This window comes from Citrus sinensis, chromosome 2, assembly GCF_022201045.2.
Source record: "Citrus sinensis cultivar Valencia sweet orange chromosome 2, DVS_A1.0, whole genome shotgun sequence".
Taxonomy (NCBI): Eukaryota; Viridiplantae; Streptophyta; class Magnoliopsida; order Sapindales; family Rutaceae; genus Citrus; species Citrus sinensis.
The window spans coordinates 999689-1017958 of record NC_068557.1 but is presented as its reverse complement, the minus strand read 5'-3'; the positions used below and the strand labels follow the sequence as shown (position 1 = coordinate 1017958).

General features: G+C 35.0%; 3 protein-coding genes across 5 annotated transcripts; 1 reads left to right on the top strand and 2 right to left on the bottom strand.

The window, feature by feature from the left end:
- Positions 1 to 1052: 1052 nt before the first annotated feature.
- On the top strand, positions 1053 to 9976 carry LOC102618592 (DNA (cytosine-5)-methyltransferase CMT3-like). Of its 2 annotated transcripts, NM_001288948.1 has the most exons (21): positions 1053 to 1388; positions 1719 to 1744; positions 2799 to 2898; positions 3140 to 3247; positions 3339 to 3458; positions 3544 to 3643; positions 3831 to 4012; positions 4097 to 4162; positions 4245 to 4508; positions 5723 to 5781; positions 5886 to 5952; positions 6052 to 6381; positions 6461 to 6529; positions 6607 to 6693; positions 6785 to 6872; positions 7755 to 7870; positions 7974 to 8078; positions 8181 to 8224; positions 8403 to 8472; positions 8582 to 8685; positions 8885 to 9053. In NM_001288948.1, exons 1-21 carry the CDS (start codon positions 1053 to 1055, stop codon positions 9051 to 9053), a joined length of 2610 nt encoding a protein of 869 aa, NP_001275877.1. The 2 variants fall into 2 exon arrangements, with proteins under 2 accessions (NP_001275877.1, XP_015380784.1); XM_015525298.3 differs by lacking the exon at positions 1719 to 1744 and having other exon boundaries at positions 1243 to 1388; positions 8885 to 9976.
- LOC102618887 (uncharacterized) lies at positions 9641 to 11423 on the bottom strand. 2 transcript variants are annotated; one of them, XR_008052443.1, is made up of 3 exons: positions 11409 to 11423; positions 10017 to 11321; positions 9641 to 9891 (listed from the first exon to the last, which is right to left on the bottom strand). XR_008052443.1 is itself a non-coding variant. In XM_006492625.4 (2 exons), exons 1-2 carry the CDS (start codon positions 10161 to 10163, stop codon positions 9808 to 9810), a joined length of 231 nt encoding a protein of 76 aa, XP_006492688.1. In that variant the 3' UTR covers positions 9641 to 9807. The 2 variants fall into 2 exon arrangements, 1 of the variants encoding a protein (XP_006492688.1); XM_006492625.4 differs by lacking the exon at positions 11409 to 11423 and having other exon boundaries at positions 10017 to 10163.
- Positions 11424 to 13245: 1822 nt separating this feature from the next.
- Positions 13246 to 17092, bottom strand: LOC102619181 (notchless protein homolog). The gene is made up of 12 exons (XM_006492626.4): positions 16877 to 17092; positions 16621 to 16702; positions 16435 to 16524; positions 16096 to 16349; positions 15589 to 15788; positions 15294 to 15357; positions 15043 to 15153; positions 14810 to 14947; positions 14397 to 14539; positions 14261 to 14315; positions 14029 to 14085; positions 13246 to 13891 (listed from the first exon to the last, which is right to left on the bottom strand). Exons 1-12 carry the CDS (start codon positions 17018 to 17020, stop codon positions 13808 to 13810), a joined length of 1422 nt encoding a protein of 473 aa, XP_006492689.1. The 5' UTR covers positions 17021 to 17092; the 3' UTR covers positions 13246 to 13807.
- Between the last annotated feature and the right edge of the window lie 1178 nt (positions 17093 to 18270).

Here is an 18270-nt window from a genome sequence, read left to right as displayed (position 1 = left end):
CGATCCGGACCTGGACTGTACCGAGGTGTTTTGGGCGGGATAATCGATATGAAGCTGGACTGGTCTTGGACATCATTTGATAAACTCGGAGCTTGGTTCGGAACTCGAATTTTATTAAAAAAATATAGAATATATATTATTTTAAATATTTTTATATTTATTTGACTCATTTATTATACATATATAAAGTTTTAAACACTTAAAGTTTATGTTTTCATGTCAAATTTTATTGAAATAAATTTAAAACTTATAAAATTACCAAAAGAATACACGTATAATATTAAAAAATATAAAATCCGGATAATCGGATTAAAAACTAGCTTGGGCATTTAAAAATTATATCCAGGCCGGGTCCAAGCATTGCGATACCCGGACCCGACTCGGAATTTTGCCAACCCTAATAAATTCCATTTCAAACTGGGGGCAAAAAAATAATACAAATTGGAATTATGCATTATAAATGAGATAAGATTTAATTCCGAATTATTTTCAAGAAACAACAAGTAATACTGTGAACATATTTTAGAGAAAGGTAGATGACGTGTCATGTGAATTTAATTTTAAAATAAGTAATTATTAATTTATATAAGTTCTAAGTCAAAAGTGACAAAAACTATTATTTAATTAAAGTTATTAATTTATCAAGATTCCATTACATACACCATGAACAAATTTTATTATGCATTATTTATATGACAAATTTTATAAGACAACAGACAACCATTGAAAAATAGACCATAATTTTTATTATTAAAAAAAAAAGGTTAGACAAGAGTGACGGTGCACTTCAAAATTTTGAAAATTTCTTTAAAATAATTTTTTCGCTTCCCCCCATTTCAAAAAGTCTCCACTTTCCCGCCCACTCCAATTCACTTAAAAATTTTCACTTTTCACCGAAACTCACTATATAATGCGCAAGCCCACACGAAGATACAAACGCCTTTTGCTCTCTTCGTTTATCCTCAAAACGCTGCCGTTGCGGTCTACCATTATCGAGATCTCCCGCTGCCGCTGCCGCTGCCGCCGCCGCCGCCGCCACCACCACCACCACCATGCCTACTAAGCGCAAGACACGCTCTTCAGTAAACGACAATACGTCGTTGTCGTCTAAAAAGTCTAAAGTTGAGCCGGAACCGGAAGCTTGTGTCGAAAAAGAGGGAGAGGTAGCTGAAGTGATCTGTGAAAACTCTGTGGCTGGTTCTGGTTCTAGTTCCGGCGTGAAAGTGAATAAGAACCGATCGAGTTCCAAAAAACCTATTGATTCTGTTAAGAAGTTACCGGTTCGTGGCGAGCATGACGACGACGATGAACCAGAAGCTCGGTTTCTCGGAGATCCGGTTCCGGACGGAGAGGCCAGGCAACGGTGGCCCAAACGCTATGAAGTAAAGGTATTTCATACGTTTACATTTGCTACATTGAGTTTATTTATTTTTTACTGTTTTAGTTATTTCCGCCGTTTGTAAATTAAGTTTATAGGATTCAATAGCTGCTATTATAATGATGAGTTCCTACTGAATAATTGTGATTATTTATTTGTTTTAATGTCTTTGATTAAATTTTGTTTTCATATGAAGGTTGTTAAATTAGGTGTTTTGATATTCACACCGATTTTTTTTTTTAAAGAATTTGCTATAATTTTGGGGTTTTGGGATATAATTTGCTGAGAATCTTAATTTTTCCTTCTTCTGTCAATTTTATTCTTGTTTATAATTTTGCAGAAGCAGAAGCGAAGAAATCAAAAAGAGTAAGTTTATAATTACCACATTTTTATTCAAATTCTTCTTTTTATATTTATATTTTTTGATAGTAAGCTAAAAAATATATCAATGACAATGATAAAACAGACAGTGGACCAGCTATCCACTAAGAAAGCAAAAAATTAAGACTATTTGTGCTATATAAAAATATGCCACTAATCACCTCTATACAAGGTTAGAATGAGTTAAAAACTCCCCTTCTCAAAACCCCATATAGTTTAGATGAATGAAGAAAAAAGATGAATCTTGAAACTCCTAAAAAATTGACGCCTAAAGTGAAACAAGAAGATGAACTTTATCCCACATATCATCAATGTAATCTATACTTTTCCCATAAAAAAATACTAATGTTTCTTTCCTTCCATATTATCCAAAACAGGGCTGTTACTATACCTTTCTAAAGAGTTTAGCCTTTACTCTTCTACCATAAGCAAAGAAATACTCTATAGGATGAGAATCGCAGTCACCCTGAATGACCCACAAAATATTAGCTTCTTTGCATGAATTATATCACAATTTGAAGCCACAAAACAATTAAAAACAGATGATTTGAAGTTTCGGCACTTTTTCACATATCGCATATTAAAAGGATAGCGATAGAAATTAAGAAACTTTCTTTCAATTACTCCTGCAGTATTTAATTTTCCTTGTGCCAAAGCCCACAAGAAGAATTCAATTTTAGGGGACTAGCCTTCCAAATCATTTTGAAGGTTAAAAACTCTCCGGCAAAAACCTCATTGCACAACTACTCAAAATATGACTCGCAAGTATACTGTCCTGAGGCTTCCAGCTCCCATATCATTTTGTCTTCCTCCAGTTCACCAATTCTGATATTTTAGATACTCAACATAACCGTTGCTAGTTCTTCAACCTCTATCATTCAAATTTCTTTTAAAATTGAACTTCTGATTGCAATTCATAGAGTGAAGAGAAAGCTATGGTAGAAAAAATTGAGATATTAGGCATAACTTGTCCAAGCGGGGAATTTCTCACACAACAAAAAATACTTACCAATTTTTTTTTTCCTTTTTTTTTTTTCAGTGATGATGAAGAAGAGATCATACAGGCAAAGTGTCATTATATGTGGGCTGAGGTTGATGGACATATCACATATGATCTTTTTGATGATGCACATGTAAAAGTGAGTTTTTTCTTTTAATTTTTTTCTTTTTATTGAACATGTTTTACAAAAAATAGAATTATATGATTCACTATTGATGCTTGAATTAGAAATCTAATAGAAGAGATGCATGCTTTTGATTTCTATAGTTTAATCTGTTGTTTCCTTTTGTAAGTGTAGTGATTTATTATATCCTAGTTTAGTGTTATTGTACATGAGATCATAGATGTCATTTTGGTTATATTATTTTCCTCATGGGTAGGCTGAAAGTGGGGAGGAGGACTATATTTGTAAGATTGTCGAAATGTTTGAGGCAGTTGATGGGACACCATATTTTACCGCCCAATGGTACTACAGAGCCCGTGATACTGTAAGATAAATTTTGATTGTTTTAAGTTTTAATTTAATTTTGTTTCATTGTAAATTTGCTATGATCTCTCATTTTTTCCATCTTTTTTCAGGTCATAGAAAGTAATGCTCATCTTATTGACCAAAGAAGAGTATTCTTTTCTGAAATCCAAAATGATAATCCATTGGAATGTTTGGTTAAGAAGCTAAACATTGCTAGGGTTCCATTAAATGTATGTTTGTAGTTTACAAGTTGTTTGGGTTTAATGGTGATTATTTGTTTGAATCATTTGTTAATAATTACAATTTGCTTGTCAGATTGACTTAGAAGCCAAAAAGTTGGCAATCCCCCATTGTGATTATTACTGCGATATGATGTATTTACTGCCATACTCCACGTTTTTCAGCTTGCCCCCTGGTAATTATTCTTTTTATTATTTTATATACATTGAGCATGAGTTAATAGATTGTAATATTTGAGCTGAAATGCACTTGTTTTATGTTTGTTAACAAACCATTGTGTTACTTTTTTTTATTTTTATGTAGAGGTTGGGTTGATGAATGTTATTTCTACGTTTAATCTTATGCCTCTTGTCATCCTATAGAAAATAAGAGAGTTAGCAGTGAGACTTCATCCACTATTTCCAGTGATGTTGATGCAAATGAATGTGAAGTTGGAGAGCCTCAGAAGATGGATGTGAAATTGTTAGATTTGTACTCTGGTTGTGGTGCAATGTCAACAGGACTTTGCCTTGGTGCAAATTTGGCTGGTTTGAATCTTGTTACGGTAAGTTTGTCTTTTCCTTCAAGTAATTTAGATATGATAAGAGGTAGATTTGCATGTTTGATCCTTTACTTTTTTCTTTTCCAGAGATGGGCTGTTGACATTAATGAGTATGCTTGTCAAAGTCTAAAGTTGAACCATCCCGAGACAGAGGTAGAAATAGCAATAAATTTTGGTTTTATTTAGTCTCGGCATTGCATGTGTTTGAAAAAAATTAACGAACTCTATGAATTAGGTAAGAAATGAATCAGCTGAAGATTTTCTCACCTTGTTAAGAGAATGGGAAAAACTTTGCATTAGTTTCTCTTTGATTGCAAGGAAAGATCCCCAGCAACAGTTGTACTCTTTTAACGATGATGGCGAATCTGAAGAAGATGATGATAATGGTAATGTAGAAGATGAGAGTGAAGATGATTCTGAGATTTTTGAGGTAGAGAAAATTCTCAAAATATGCTATGGTGATCCAAAGGAGATAAAGAAACGTGGGTTGTATCTGAAGGTATACAAATTATAAAAACAAAACAAAATTAATTTGATTTGAATTTTTTGATTTTAGGGTGTATGTGTGTTCTTGATTTATTGTGCATGGATCTATTGATTTGTTTTCAAGAATAGTGGGGATTGATGTTTCCAGTTTGTGTTTAGGATGCTACGTAGGCATGACAGTTGATTTCTTTTTGCTTCTCATACAAAGAAAGCTAACAGCAAACATCATATATTCAAGAAAAGTTGATAAAAGTTTAGCATTTTGATCTTTATATTTTATAAAGTTAGGAAAAGGAAATTTTTGCTTGGCATGTGATAGCATAATTCATTTTCATTTCCTGGCAAAGGAAAAGGGGGATTGAAGGTTAAAAAGATACTTTCAAGGATTGGGGAAAATATGGAAATCTTGTATGAGAAATATCTAAGTGCTCGTCACATGGATTCGTAGGTTCTGTTCACTTAGAATATGCTAAAACTTGCTTTGCTCTATTAATTCATTTTATACATGGTAAAGCTTCTTGTTCTCTGACAACTTATAATTACTTGAAGTACTTGTGGGAACTACAATTTGCTTTATCCATGCTGTAGTTATGTCACAAATAAACAAAAACGGTGCATTGCTAGTATCAATTATAAATAATATAGTGCGGAAGTGGTATTAGATATTGTTCCAGTGCATGTTTTTTAATAACAAGAAAAATGCTTGCACTAGAGAGGAAAAGTTCTCAATTGAGAAAATATCATTGATGGAAGCTGTTATAAAGAAACTGCATAACAAGCTTATTTATACTAGTTGTAATTGTTCCTAATCCTAATAAACTTATGATGGAATACGACTTAAATAAGAAAATAAAAAGAAAATCCTAACTAAATTTGAAAAAAGACAATTATGCTAAGGCTCTTACCATGACTCTATTTGTCCTACATCAACAAAGCATATTGAAGAATGAAGAATGGATCAAGTAATATGTTATTTGATTAAACATGTAGAACATTTAATTTAGTAAAAAATCTTGTGAATTATTGCTATTTGATGGACAGAGATTAGATCTTGAAAATGCTTTCTTGACACCCCCCCTTCCCCTTAAGCAATTTTAACATGATTCCTATTTTCCTAAAATGACATTTAAAAGTTTATGTCATCACCAGCATCTAGGATCAAGCTATATTCTTATTATCCAATGCAGTTTTTAATATATTGTACCTCTTCCAACCTTTTGCTTTTAGGTTCGTTGGAGAAATTATGGGCCTAGTGAAGACACTTGGGAGCCAATTGAAGGGTTGAGGTATGCTGTTAAAATTGTATTTCCCTCTTTAGCAATTTTGGCTATGTTAGACAATGTGTAGCTCCATTATTATGATTATAAGTATATCTATATTTTTGTAATAGCAATTGTGGGGAGAAGATAAAAGAATTTGTCACACACGGATTCAAATCAAAGATTTTGCCACTGCCTGTAAGCTTTTATGTTATTCTCTTCTAGATAATTCTCTTTGCTTTAACCAGAAGCTTGTTTACCAAAGATTCTTATCTTGTTTTGATTCTTGATTGTTAGGGAGATGTTGATGTGATTTGTGGGGGACCTCCATGCCAAGGAGTTAGTGGATTCAATCGTTTTAGGAACAAAGATAATCCACTGGCTGATGAAAAAAATAAACAGCTAATTGTTTTCATGGATATAGTTGACTTTTTGAAGCCTAAGTTTGTATTGATGGAAAATGTTGTTGACATTGTCAAGTTTGCCAAAGGATTACTTGGTCGATATGCCTTGGCTCGACTTATTCAAATGAATTACCAAGTTCGGATGGGAATGATGGCAGCAGGGGCATATGGACTTCCCCAATTTCGTATGCGGGTCTTCTTGTGGGGAGCCCAACCTACTGAGGTCATTTTGTAGATCTTTTGCATGGTAGATTTGTTAAGTTATAGCTGATTTTCTAATTGAGTGTTTTATGACTTTGCAGAAATTGCCTCCTTATGCACTTCCAACACATGATGTTGTTTTGAGAGGGGTTATCCCAACCGAGTTTGAAGTATAACTACTTACAGTTTCAATTTTGTTATTAGCTACTAAGGTTATTGTATTTTAATTCATTTATGGTGGATGCAGAGAAACACCGTTGCATATGATGAAGGTCAACAAGCAGAGTTAGCAAGAAAGCTTCTGTTACAGGATGCAATTTCTGACCTTCCTAGTGTATGTTTCATCTTTATTATTATTTTTTACTGTTTTGTCAATTTATTTAATTTTCTTTTGTACATATCTAAATTTTCTTTGTTAAAATTAGGTTGATAACTATGAGTCCCGAGATGAGATCCCATATGATAGGGAGCCTGAGACAGAGTTTCAATGTTTTATCAGATTGAGAAAAGATGGTAAGAAGCTGTGGTTTAATTAATTTTATTGTGCATGGAATTGCAATTGCTTTGTTACTTCTGCTTCTAGAAATTGAGTCATTATTTGGCAGATATCCTATTGTTGCTTATTCTAGAGTTGAATTGTTTGAGTGACCCCTTTGATGTTTTTGGTTGTGTTGTAAATATCATAATAATGCTTATTCTCATTTTTTCCCATTTAGTTTGTCATGTCTAGTCAAATTGGTGAAATGGTTTATGCTTATATCTTTTCTTGATAATCAATTATAATACAAAAATAATTGGACTTGCATTGGCATTTATGTGTGCGTTTTGAGATTATGTTTTTATGTTAGCTGCACATAGAAAACAATTGACTGTATTTCTATACATGATTTGATTTCAGCTTGTTGCCACTCTTTTCTCAGCTTAAGCAGCCATTATTTTGAAATTTATACTGTTATGAAGCATTGCTGATGTAGAATCAGGTTGCAATTCTAGTCTCTTTTTGTTTATTATTCAGGTTTGTGTTGACGATGGAACTAATCTTGATTTTAATATACTATTTGTAGTTCTCTTTTATAGAAAATTTGAAATTTCATATGTCAAACAGTGCACTGTGTTTAATTCTTGTTGGATATCATAGAGATAATCATGGAAGCATACATTTGTATTTACCTCAAAATTTTTAAAACTATGATATTTTGTTTGCATATTTTCTTAAGAAAACTTCAAATGCTTGCAATAACTGTATTGTTTTCATCTCATTTGGTTTCTTTTACAAATAAAAAGCATATGGCTGTTCTGTTGTATTCCATAAGCTGTATTTCAATTCAATATGCTTTTGTGTCTTAAATCTGCAAGACAAGAAAATGAGTCGAAATGATTTGTTTATTTTTGCAGAAATGATGGGTTCTTCATCAGAGTCAAAACCAAGAGAGCAAATGCTTTATGATCATCGCCCACTTGAGTTGAACAAGGATGATTACCAGCGTGTTTGCCGGGTCCCTAAGAAAAAGGTATTGTATGTGTGTCATAGAACATAATTGAAGCAAACTCAATGAAGTCATGTGATTTTGTGTCGGTTAATTTGTTTTTTTTTTTTAAAAAATAAATAAATAGGGAGCAAATTTTCGTGATTTTCCTGGCGTTCGAGTTCGACCCGATAACAAAGTTGAGTGGGATCCAAATGTAGAGAGGATTTATTTGGAGTCTGGAAAGCCTTTGGTAATATTTTGATCAATAGGTCTATTTCTTTTTTCTTGCTATTCTTTTCACAATCTTCGGAGTTTTGCTTATTACATCTCATTTTTTTGCATTTGATGACAGGTGCCAAATTATGCCATGTCTTTTATTGATGGTACATCATCAAAGTATGTGTTCTGTATTTTTCTTGATGCTTTGGCTTAGCATTTCAAGATTTTGGCACTTGGATTTAATTTTCTCATCAAAATGTTCTCTATGTTAGAAAATGACAGCTCTATAAACTGTAATAGCAAAATCTTTTTGTTGAATATTGACATAATTTAACATCTTTACTTTGTTATACAGACCGTTTGCACGTCTTTGGTGGGATGAAACTGTACCAACAGTGGTTACTAGAGCAGAGCCTCATAACCAGGTGACATTTCTCTCTTTCTATGAATCTTTGTGTAGCAGAAGCATATTTATATGTTCATGTACTCAAATAATCATGTGCAATTATCATTAAATTGATTTTATGTATACAGGCTATTTTGCATCCAGTACAAGATCGTGTTTTGACAGTTCGTGAAAACGCAAGGCTTCAAGGTTTTCCAGATTATTACAAGCTCTGTGGTCCTATCAAAGAAAGGTAAATGCTTGAATTGTTGATGTTTGTTATTATTGATTCAGAACAGTATTGCATCACTTTTTTCACAAATGAATGCAAGTGGCCCTCTGAAAACATTAGGGTTTTGTTAAGTTGTGTGATTTTACAGTTAGTCAGTTACAATTGATCAATCACTTGCTTATGGTGTTGTTTCTTAGTAGTTTTATCTGACTTCTTTTAGGTACATTCAAGTTGGAAATGCAGTGGCAGTGCCAGTTTCTCGAGCACTGGGATACGCATTAGGCCTAACCATGCAAGGATCTACAACTAATGAGCCGCTGTTTACTTTGCCTAGAGGGTTTCCAAATATCCTAGATCAAGTTGCCCCCGTTTCTTCTGAGGATGCGTGATTGATGGATACCTTTTAATCATCTTGATTATTTATTAAGCTCATTAATTTTACCTCAATAACTGTTCATATGACCACATTCTTCTATTTTTTTTCGAGAAACAATAGTATTTCGATGATTTTAGTTAGTCGTTAGATGTTTGGGTGGAGACTGAGGATTAGTTAAATCCTAATTATACTGTTCAGTATGCTAGTCGATTCATTTCATTCTCTGTTGGGTTAAACCAAATTACCAAATTCAGGATTGTTGTCCGTAACTCTCATGTTGTCAATATATCTTTTTAATCTGCTAATTGCTTTGGCAATTGGCACCTTCTGGATTACATTGATGTGGAAAGCACTCAGCAACGTGCTTCTTCAAGAACAAGAAACGCTTTGAAGTCTTTCACAAACTTAAACGTGGAAAGTCAAGACTTTTCTGCAATCAAAGGGCTCTCAAACATATTCAATTTGCCGTCTTTGTGGAAACGGTATCATGTGATTTGATTTAACTTCTTTTGCTTCAAGTTAATGATATCAAATGATCGATTTCAAATTAGAATCACTTACATGTTCAAGGCCGCTGTTTTCGTTGTTACTCCCAACAGCTAAGCTCAGCAGGCTTTAGTAATTTTATTCAACTTTGACATACCATAAATGAAAATTAGTGCATGATTCCAAATAGTACATGAAATGCTAAGCTTCAAAATGAAGCTAAAATTCATGAAGAATTTAAAAAGCAAACAAAAGGTTACAAATAAAGGAAACCCAGTAGCTTAAATTTTATGATCTCTGTTAATAGAAAAAGGAGGCAACCGCAGCACTGCTTCCTCTGTTTCGATGGGATCTGATCTCAGTATCTGCCACAAAAACAAAACCAAAACCAAAACAACGAAAACACTTTCAGAAAAGAAACAAAAAATCAGAAAGACCCGAAAAGCAAAATTTAAACTAAATGGAAGTGACAGAAAAAAAAGACAGTTACAGGGTCGTGAAGTGGAGGTTTGGTGTCGTCTCGAGCTGGCCTAAACGGAGGCTTCCGGTTCTGGGTATTTTCAATCTTCATTTGGCCTTGATTTTTAATTGGGTTGCTATTGTTGTTTGATTTTATGGGTACCTCTGTAGCTTTCATTGTAATCGACTGCGTTCCTGAGAATTTTCTTTTGTTTCTCGATTGATTGCATTTAACGAGTATGATGGCGCTGTGGCTCTAGCTGGGTAATCGAGAAAAATAAAGGAGTGAAATTTGGGGCCTTTTTCATAAGGTCCCTGATGTTTTACTTTTTATTGAATAAAAATATAGTTTATAATAATTTACCCAACAGACCATAGTGATTTTTTAAAAATAAATTATACTATGTAAATTATTATTTTAAAATAAATATATTAATTTATTTCAGCTTCTGTGTCCGTATGTCCCAAACCTTTAAGAAATGGGCAATTTAAGTTCATCGTTTATATATGATCTTTCATAGAAAAATTAACAAAGAAAGATCAGAAAAATTGGGCAACATTGCACTCCCACAGAATAGTAATTGTAAAGTTATATTGCGACTAAAAATATATACAATTCATACCTTTTGTTGACCTATTATGGGAGTCTTAGGTTGTTTGCTAACAGCAGGTTCCAGAGGAACATTGTAAAATCCTCAGATCCTGACACCAATCTTTCAGGAGCGTTGTCTTCATTTTGATGTACCTCTCCTAAGCAGCCTACTTATAGATGCAATGAAATGTATTATAGTTTCATAAAATGGAACAACAATGGCAGAAGCAAGGGTATTGATCGAGAGAAAAAAGAGAAATATTAAGAGGTGAAGAAAAGTTGGAATGTTGTAAGCATGCGTAGCTACATTTTCAATCAACAAAATCGAATACAGAGGGAAGACATTCTAGAGTCCCCCCGGCAAAGAAAATCTAGCAATAATATCCTGATATAAGACTAATTGATTTTATCAAAGCCAAAACAGAAACGAGATTTTCAAGTAAAAGGCCGTACAATGAATTGCGTGATGGCTTTCCTGTCTGGGGATTCCAAAATTGAATTTCTCAGGCTTTGCTCCCACTAACTAGAAGGTTACCTCCAGGAGACCATGCTGCACGTAGAGCCCAGCTCTTGTATGAACTACAAGAACCTCTTGGTGGAGTCCCCCGGAGGACAGAGAACATTGGTGTCTGGCTATTAAGGTCCCATAGTCGGACGGTGGTATCACCAGAACCTCTTGGCCAACTGTCGCCCAACAGGAATCATCAGGACTAAAGGCTTCTGAAAGTACCCTTCCTGTATGAACTACACTTTCAAAACGTGAACTAGTCAAGATACCTCTATCCAATGAGATCTTACTAACGAATTAAATTTATTAAATCATTCACTCACCAGCAATGGTAGCTGAGCAACGATTAGGTGGACGAATTCTGAAAGCAGCTTGTGGTTGATAAGCTCTCGACAACTCCATTCTCCACAGAAACTGAAAATTTTGTTGATACAACATTATTAAAAAAAAAAATCCATGTTCGGATATTGAAGCCAAAATAAAACAATTTTCTAAAACACAAACCTTTATATTTCTCTAAATAACTTCCAAGTGGCACCACAAGCTCATGGTCTGATATATAAAAGGATATTGTAGCTTCTCCTCCTCAACGGAACCCACAAAAAGAAACTTGATTGAAATCACTTTTTAGCTAATTCAAAATGTACACTTTAAACACTTGCTACAAAATTGATCAAATTATGCAATCAAAATTTAAACTTTTTTAGCGGGTATTCACACACCCATTACTTTGCAATGCTATTTTTAAATTGCAAAGTGAAGAACTTCGTTTACATTATTGAGAAGCTCGTTAACTGTTTGTGAAAGCTGTTGAGGGCGGGCGTGTAGAGGGAAATACATGGCAGCTTCTAAAGAATTCCCTTCTGGGTCCCTCAGCAGACACATCAAGTTTTTTGCTCTCTCCGTTTCAATCCTCATTTTAGCTTTTGGTTTTGATATTTCGGGTCTCTCTATTTTTTTTTTCCTCTGTTTTCTCTGTTCTGAATTTAGAAGAATTTACAGGTTTTCCCTTCCAAATTTTATGATTCAATACAACATTCACTTGTGTAATCTTGCAAATGCTGGATAGTGAAGAAATTAACAGCAAGGATTAACGATCTTCCTGAAGAATTGATGGCCGAGATACTTGCACGGCTGCCTGCAGACTCACTGCTGCAATGCAAGCCTGAAAAAAAAGTCATGGCATTCTCTAATTGCAAACCCCAAATTCGTAGTTGCTTAACTACGGAACCAGACACAGGAACAGTTGTGGCATTCTTATGTGCAAGCTCATCGCCGATGCTGTAGAAAATGTCTCCTCCCTCTCTTGGTGGCAATTTGGGTTATGGATGAATTTGGTGCTAATGAAACTTGGGAAAAAATTATTCACCAATGGACCCAAAAAAGCCTTGGAACGCCATTAGCTTTTTGGAAAAGTGATGAGCATTTCTTGGAAGGTCGGGATGGAATGCTATGCTGGTGCTGCAAACTTGGCACCCAAGAAATCAAAGAGCCCCCTGTTGAGAGGCCTCGACCTCGTAGAAGTTCCTTTGTTGTTATTAACACGACCAGCCTATTTTCTGTCAAAGGAGGAAATAAGCTTCATATCTACTACCTGACAAATGAAAGTACGGCTCTAATATAATTTCTCACCAACATGTTATGTCCCGCAAGTTTTTTCTTTTGTTTACTGGTTTCTATATTTACTGTTGCTTCATTAAGCTTAGCAGAGGAGACCAATTTTTGACCAGGGAAAAGCTTAAAGGCTATTAGGAGAAAACACTTACCAGAAAGACAGAGAAAAAATGCAATTGAATCACGCTCAATCCAATTTTTCGATGTAGTTACAAAAAGTCGTGAGTGTTATCTAGATTTTAGAACTAGGTGAATTTGAAACATCCCCAGGTTGCTTGCTGATGCATGTATCACTCGCATTCTTAGAAAAGTGTTATTTGCCATCATTCAGATTTGAAGAACTATAAACAAGAGCTTTACTCGGGTGGAAAAAGTTGAAGGAAGAAGCAATATGCCAGTATTGTCAAGATGAAAATATTTATCAAAAACTAAACCACATTGCACGTACATATTTTAGATGCCCAAATTTTGCCGCACGATTTTGTGCCTGTGAAGTTGGGCTCAAGTTCTGTACAAAACTCTGGGGGCTAAGATAAAAGCATTCACTTCAGAAATGGGATGAAAATATCATAGCAGGTAATTAACCATCTTGCAGTAGAAGCAATAGGTCCAATGATGTAATCAGTGTTTTCATCAAGCGGTTCACAAGACCCCAAACTATTTTATGACGAATATCAATATTACAAAATGCTATGGTAAATTTACAAGCAAACAATTTGCTTCAAACTCATTGTAAGATCTGTCACTAGTCTGATGATAAAAATGCAGCATAATGAATTCAAACTCCTCCAAGCAAGGGAAGACTGGCATAGTTAAACAAAGTGAGAAAAGAATGCAAACTTGAGTTGATGTTAAATAATTTTCCAAAACCGTGAGAATGCAATCTTCCAATTCTGCAAAACACTGTTATCATCATGGATTTGAAGCGTGCTTCTGCTGTGACTGAAGTTTTTCCACAAAACCCTTGAAGCTGATAATTAACTCCTTGCGCCGATTAGCATATAACAAGTTGGAGTGTATGTGTATGAGAAGATCAAACCAATTAGATTGCCTCTCGGACGACAATTTGAAAACATGTAATCGCAAGCACCTTTTGCAATTCATTAGTTTAACCCATCCACAACTTCAACACTCTATCTTTGCCACCGGAGGCTACCTTCTCACCATCAGGACTCCAATCAACAGCAAAGACCTTCACAAAACAAATTCATGGGTATAATTTACCAGCATGCTTAAGTAAGAAAACAATTGCATCTTTATTTATAATGGCATGTTAGTGTAGGAAAAAGAAATTATGCTCAGAAGACATTAATTTCAGAGTGAAGATACCTCGTCTGCATGGCCTGGAAGATCTTGTTTCAGCTTCTGTGTCCGTATATCCCAAACCTAAAAGTACATTATGCATGAACAGTGTCAACAGGAAACCGAGTCTTCAAGTGGGCAATCTAAGTTCATAACTGATGTGTGATCTTTTGTAGGATAATTAAGGTGTTTCAAATGCTAAATGAACTCAGCAAATCTCAATCAAAATCTTGAAACAATTGTGTAAATGTTATGTTACCTTCAATGTGGAATCTTTGCTCCCACTTAGAAGAAGCCTACTATCCGCAGACCAGCTGTATAGTGACATACAACATGACATATCAACCACACAGTAAAAGTTTGACGGATATCTAAAACAATAGATTAACTCAAACCTGATCTGATAAACAGGCCCAACATGTCCCCGGAAAACAGCAACAAATTTTCCTGTCGTTCCATTCCATAACTTGATAGACTTATCAAATGAGGCGCTTGCCACCCATTGCCCATCAGGTGAAAAATAAACATGGTTTACAAGCTGCAACCACAAAGTCAAAGTTACAAGCTAAAATTTTTTGAATGAAAGAAAGAACCAATCGGCCACACAGATTAAGCTTATAACCCACTTAAAAAAGATGTGACAATGAAATGCTAGGAGTTCAACTGTCAATATAAGAAAGAAGAAAATGTTTTCCAATAAGATGACAACAAACAACAATGAAGGATAAGTAAAAATGAACAGTATTGCACTCCCACCAAACAGTAATTGTAAAATTAGATTGCAATTAGAAACATATAAAAATTGTACCTGTTGATGACCTGTCATACGAGTTTTAGGTTGTTTGCTAACAGCAGGTTCCCAGAGGAACATTGTAAAATCATCAGATCCTGATACCAATCTTTCAGGAGCATTGCCTTTAATTTTGTTATACCTCTCCAGAGCGGCCTACATATATTGGTATAATTAAAAATGTATTTAAGTTCCATAAAATGGAAAGACACCCAGAGGACACTTCTGGCAGAAACACCAAAACATTGTACCTTTTTCATTTCCTCAGGAGACGAATACTGTTTCCCTGTATGATCAAAAGCTCCAGTGCGAAGAGCATATTCGGTGCTCAATGCAAGGGAGTTGACCCAATGTCCATGACCCTAAAATGAAATCATATATACAAGAAGAAGGCCATCATAAGTCATAACAATAAAATTAAAACATACAAACAGTCACTATTGATCTGGACTTGTAGAGAACCAAACATAAGAGTTGAGAAGTGTACTCCAAAATATATTACCTTCAATTCACGAATCAGCTTCCCTTGCGTAGTTTCCCAAACTTTTATAGTACAGTCCTGTGAACTGCAAAAGTTGAGATAAACATTACCAAAAAATATGGGGGGAAAAAGCTTGAATGGTAGCTGTTATACCAAAAAGTCCATTTTATACAGGAAGGTAAGCCTAGTAAGCTATAAATATGTTAAAGTAAACCAGAGAGTTTCTGTTACAATTTCGGTTAAATCATCTTTACACATTTGCAACTTCAAAAGAAACTAAGAAAATGAGAAAATAGAGTTTAAAGAAAAGGTCAACCCTGTGTAAATCACTCCATCGCCACCCCATTTCACACAAGTCACTGCAAGCGTGTGCCCGCTAAGACAAATAACACATTTTCGCAATGAAACATCCCATATACGTGCATCTCCATCTTTGCTAGCACTTACAAAGCGACGACAAGGAGCATTCAGATGGACTGGCTCCCAAGAGATACCAGTAATCCATTTCTTGTGGCCCTAAAATGTAGAAAATTGCAAGTCTTAATGTCTCAGAAAAATTTCATATTAGAACACAATTCAACTTCATACAGGCGAGTTGAAGAGACAAAAGAGAAAGAGGTAAAGAAACGTTGGAATGTTGTGATATGTAGCTACATTGTCAATCAATAAAATCAAATACAGAAGGAAGACACTCTAGAGTCTCTCGAAAAAGACAATCTAGTATATGATTAAATTCACCAAAAACCAGTAATATAATGATATAAGATTAACTAATTTTGTTAAGTTAAAACTGAAATGAGATTTTCAAGTACAAAGGCTGTACACTGAGTGGATTGCCTGATGGCTTTCCTGTCTGGGGATCCCAACATTGAAGTTCTCCGGCCTTGCTCCCACTAACTAGATGCTTACCATCAGCAGACCATGCTATACACAGAACCCAATTCTTGTGTCCTGTACATTTGAACATTGGCGTCTGGGTATTAAGGTCCCATAGTCGGACAGTGGTATCACCAGAACCACTGGCCAACTGTCGCCCATCAGGACTAAAGGCTACTGAAAGTACAGCTTCTGTATGACCTACAATTTCAAAACACAAACTAGTAAGGATAACTCTACCCAATGGGCTTTACTAACGAACTAAATTTATGGATCATTCACTCACCAGCAATAGTAGCTGAACAACGATTAACCGGACGAATTCTGAAAACAGCTTGTGGTTGATAAACTATCGACAACACCTTCTCCACAGAAACTGAAAATTTGTTGATACAACAAAATTAAACAAATCTAAACCTCCATATTAGATCATTTGAAGCTAAAAAATGCAAAAGATTTCTGAATAAAAAACCTTTATGTTTCTCTAAGTAGCTTCCAAGCGGCACCAGAAGCTCATGGTCTGATATATAAAAAGCATACGGTAACTTCTCCTCCTAAACAAAACCCACATACAGAAACTTGAATAAAAACCACTTTTAGCTAATTCAAAAGAGCATCCTTTAAACCCTTACTATAAAATAAATCAAATTATGGAATCAAAATTGAAACTTTCTAGTGGGGTACACACCCATTAATTTGAAAATTTTGGAGTGAAGAGCTTAACTTACATTATTGAGAAGCTTGTTAACGATTTGCGAAAGCTGTTGAGGGCCGGCGTTTTGAGGGAAGTACATGGGAGCTCCTAATGGATTCCCTTCTGGGTCCGTTAAGAGACACATCACGTTGTTTGTTGTCTCTGTTTCTATCTCCATTTTCCTATTTTGATAATTTTTGGATCTTTCTGTTTTCTCTGTTCTTAAATTGAGAAGGATTTATAGGGTTTTAGGTTCTATGTAGACGAGGATGGTGGAGATTTACGGGCAAGGTTTAGGGGAGATTCATGTGGGTCGTACACGTGGCCACGCTACTGCCGTTGGATTCTGGACACAGCTTAATTCTTTAATAATAATTAGGGCTTGTCGGTCAAAGATTACCGAATCAAAGGACAATTTTGCCCTTCATATTTTGTGAACTAGGAGTTTGTTTGCAAGTAGACTAGTGAATAATTAAGTACCGAAGAAATTAAAACTAAATATTGTTTCCAATTTATGGGTTCTGTAATCTGTCATCTTCTCTGATTTCTGAGGTGATTCTTATTCTCAACTGAAAACTTAATTATTTGTCACTAGAATTTGCTTAAAATTGACATTCATTTGTCGAATTTTTGTGGGGGCTTTGGTGCTTTCATCGTTTCTTTATTTAGAATCGAGGAGTTCTTTGATGTGGGAAAATGTTCAAATGCAGATGCATTTTTTCCTTCTTTTTTTTCCCCATATAGTGGAAGGCATGCGGTGAAATATTCAAGTACCTTAGCTTTATGCCATTGCTTTATATATTTACTTGATTTGTAAGAAATTATTTTGCAAATAAATGGCTTGCGTGTTGGCAAGATGTTGCACGGCGAAAGATAATGCAACATTCACTTGTGATCTTGTCAATGCAGTTATATTAGAAGACAGAGAAGAAATCAATGGCAAGGTTTAGTAATCCTCCTGAAGATGTGGTGGCCAACATTCTTGGCGGCTGCCAAAACATTGCATTCTCTAATTGCGAACCACAGATTCGTAGTTAAGCATCTAAGAAACCAGATAAACAGCAGGAAAGAGTTGTGGCATTCTGTGCAAGCTCATCACTGACGCCGTAGAAAATGTCTTCTCCTTCCTCTCTTTGGATAACAAAATGGTAAGGTTACTCGGCGGGGATCATGTTTTTTGGAGCCGAAAGTTCCTTTGTTTGTGGTTCTCAATGCATATGCTTCATTGGAGGCTATTATTGGCTTGCATGGTCGATTGGTGCTGGTTGGAGAACTAATTTCATCCTTTCTGTAGTGATTCAGCAAGCCTATAACCAAGCTAAACTGACCACTGCCCTAGAATGCTTGTGATTTAGTCAATGCAAGTTGCACACCCCCAAGATTTACTTAGACGAATTCACCCAAGAACAACAAAGAACAATAGCTAAG

What these genes read in the sequence shown, in the direction of transcription:
- LOC102619181 (XM_006492626.4), bottom strand. Translation starts at nt 17,020, where the DNA reads ATGGAGATAGAAACAGAGACAACAAACAACGTGATGTGTCTCTTAACG. An exon ending in CTACTTAGAGAAACATAAAG is followed by an intron (nt 16,525 to 16,620) that starts GTTTTTTATTCA and finishes ACAAATTTTCAG; the next exon opens with TTTCTGTGGAGAAGGTGTTG. An exon ending in AGCTGATTCGTGAATTGAAG is followed by an intron (nt 15,154 to 15,293) that starts GTAATATATTTT and finishes ATTTCATTTTAG; the next exon opens with GGTCATGGACATTGGGTCAA.
- LOC102618887 (XM_006492625.4), bottom strand. Translation starts at nt 10,163, where the DNA reads ATGAAAGCTACAGAGGTACCCATAAAATCAAACAACAATAGCAACCCA. An exon ending in AACCTCCACTTCACGACCCT is followed by an intron (nt 9,892 to 10,016) that starts GTAACTGTCTTT and finishes TTTTTGTGGCAG; the next exon opens with ATACTGAGATCAGATCCCAT.
- LOC102618592 (NM_001288948.1), top strand. Translation starts at nt 1,053, where the DNA reads ATGCCTACTAAGCGCAAGACACGCTCTTCAGTAAACGACAATACGTCG. An exon ending in ATTGATGGTACATCATCAAA is followed by an intron (nt 8,225 to 8,402) that starts GTATGTGTTCTG and finishes TTTGTTATACAG; the next exon opens with ACCGTTTGCACGTCTTTGGT. An exon ending in GAGCAGAGCCTCATAACCAG is followed by an intron (nt 8,473 to 8,581) that starts GTGACATTTCTC and finishes TTATGTATACAG; the next exon opens with GCTATTTTGCATCCAGTACA.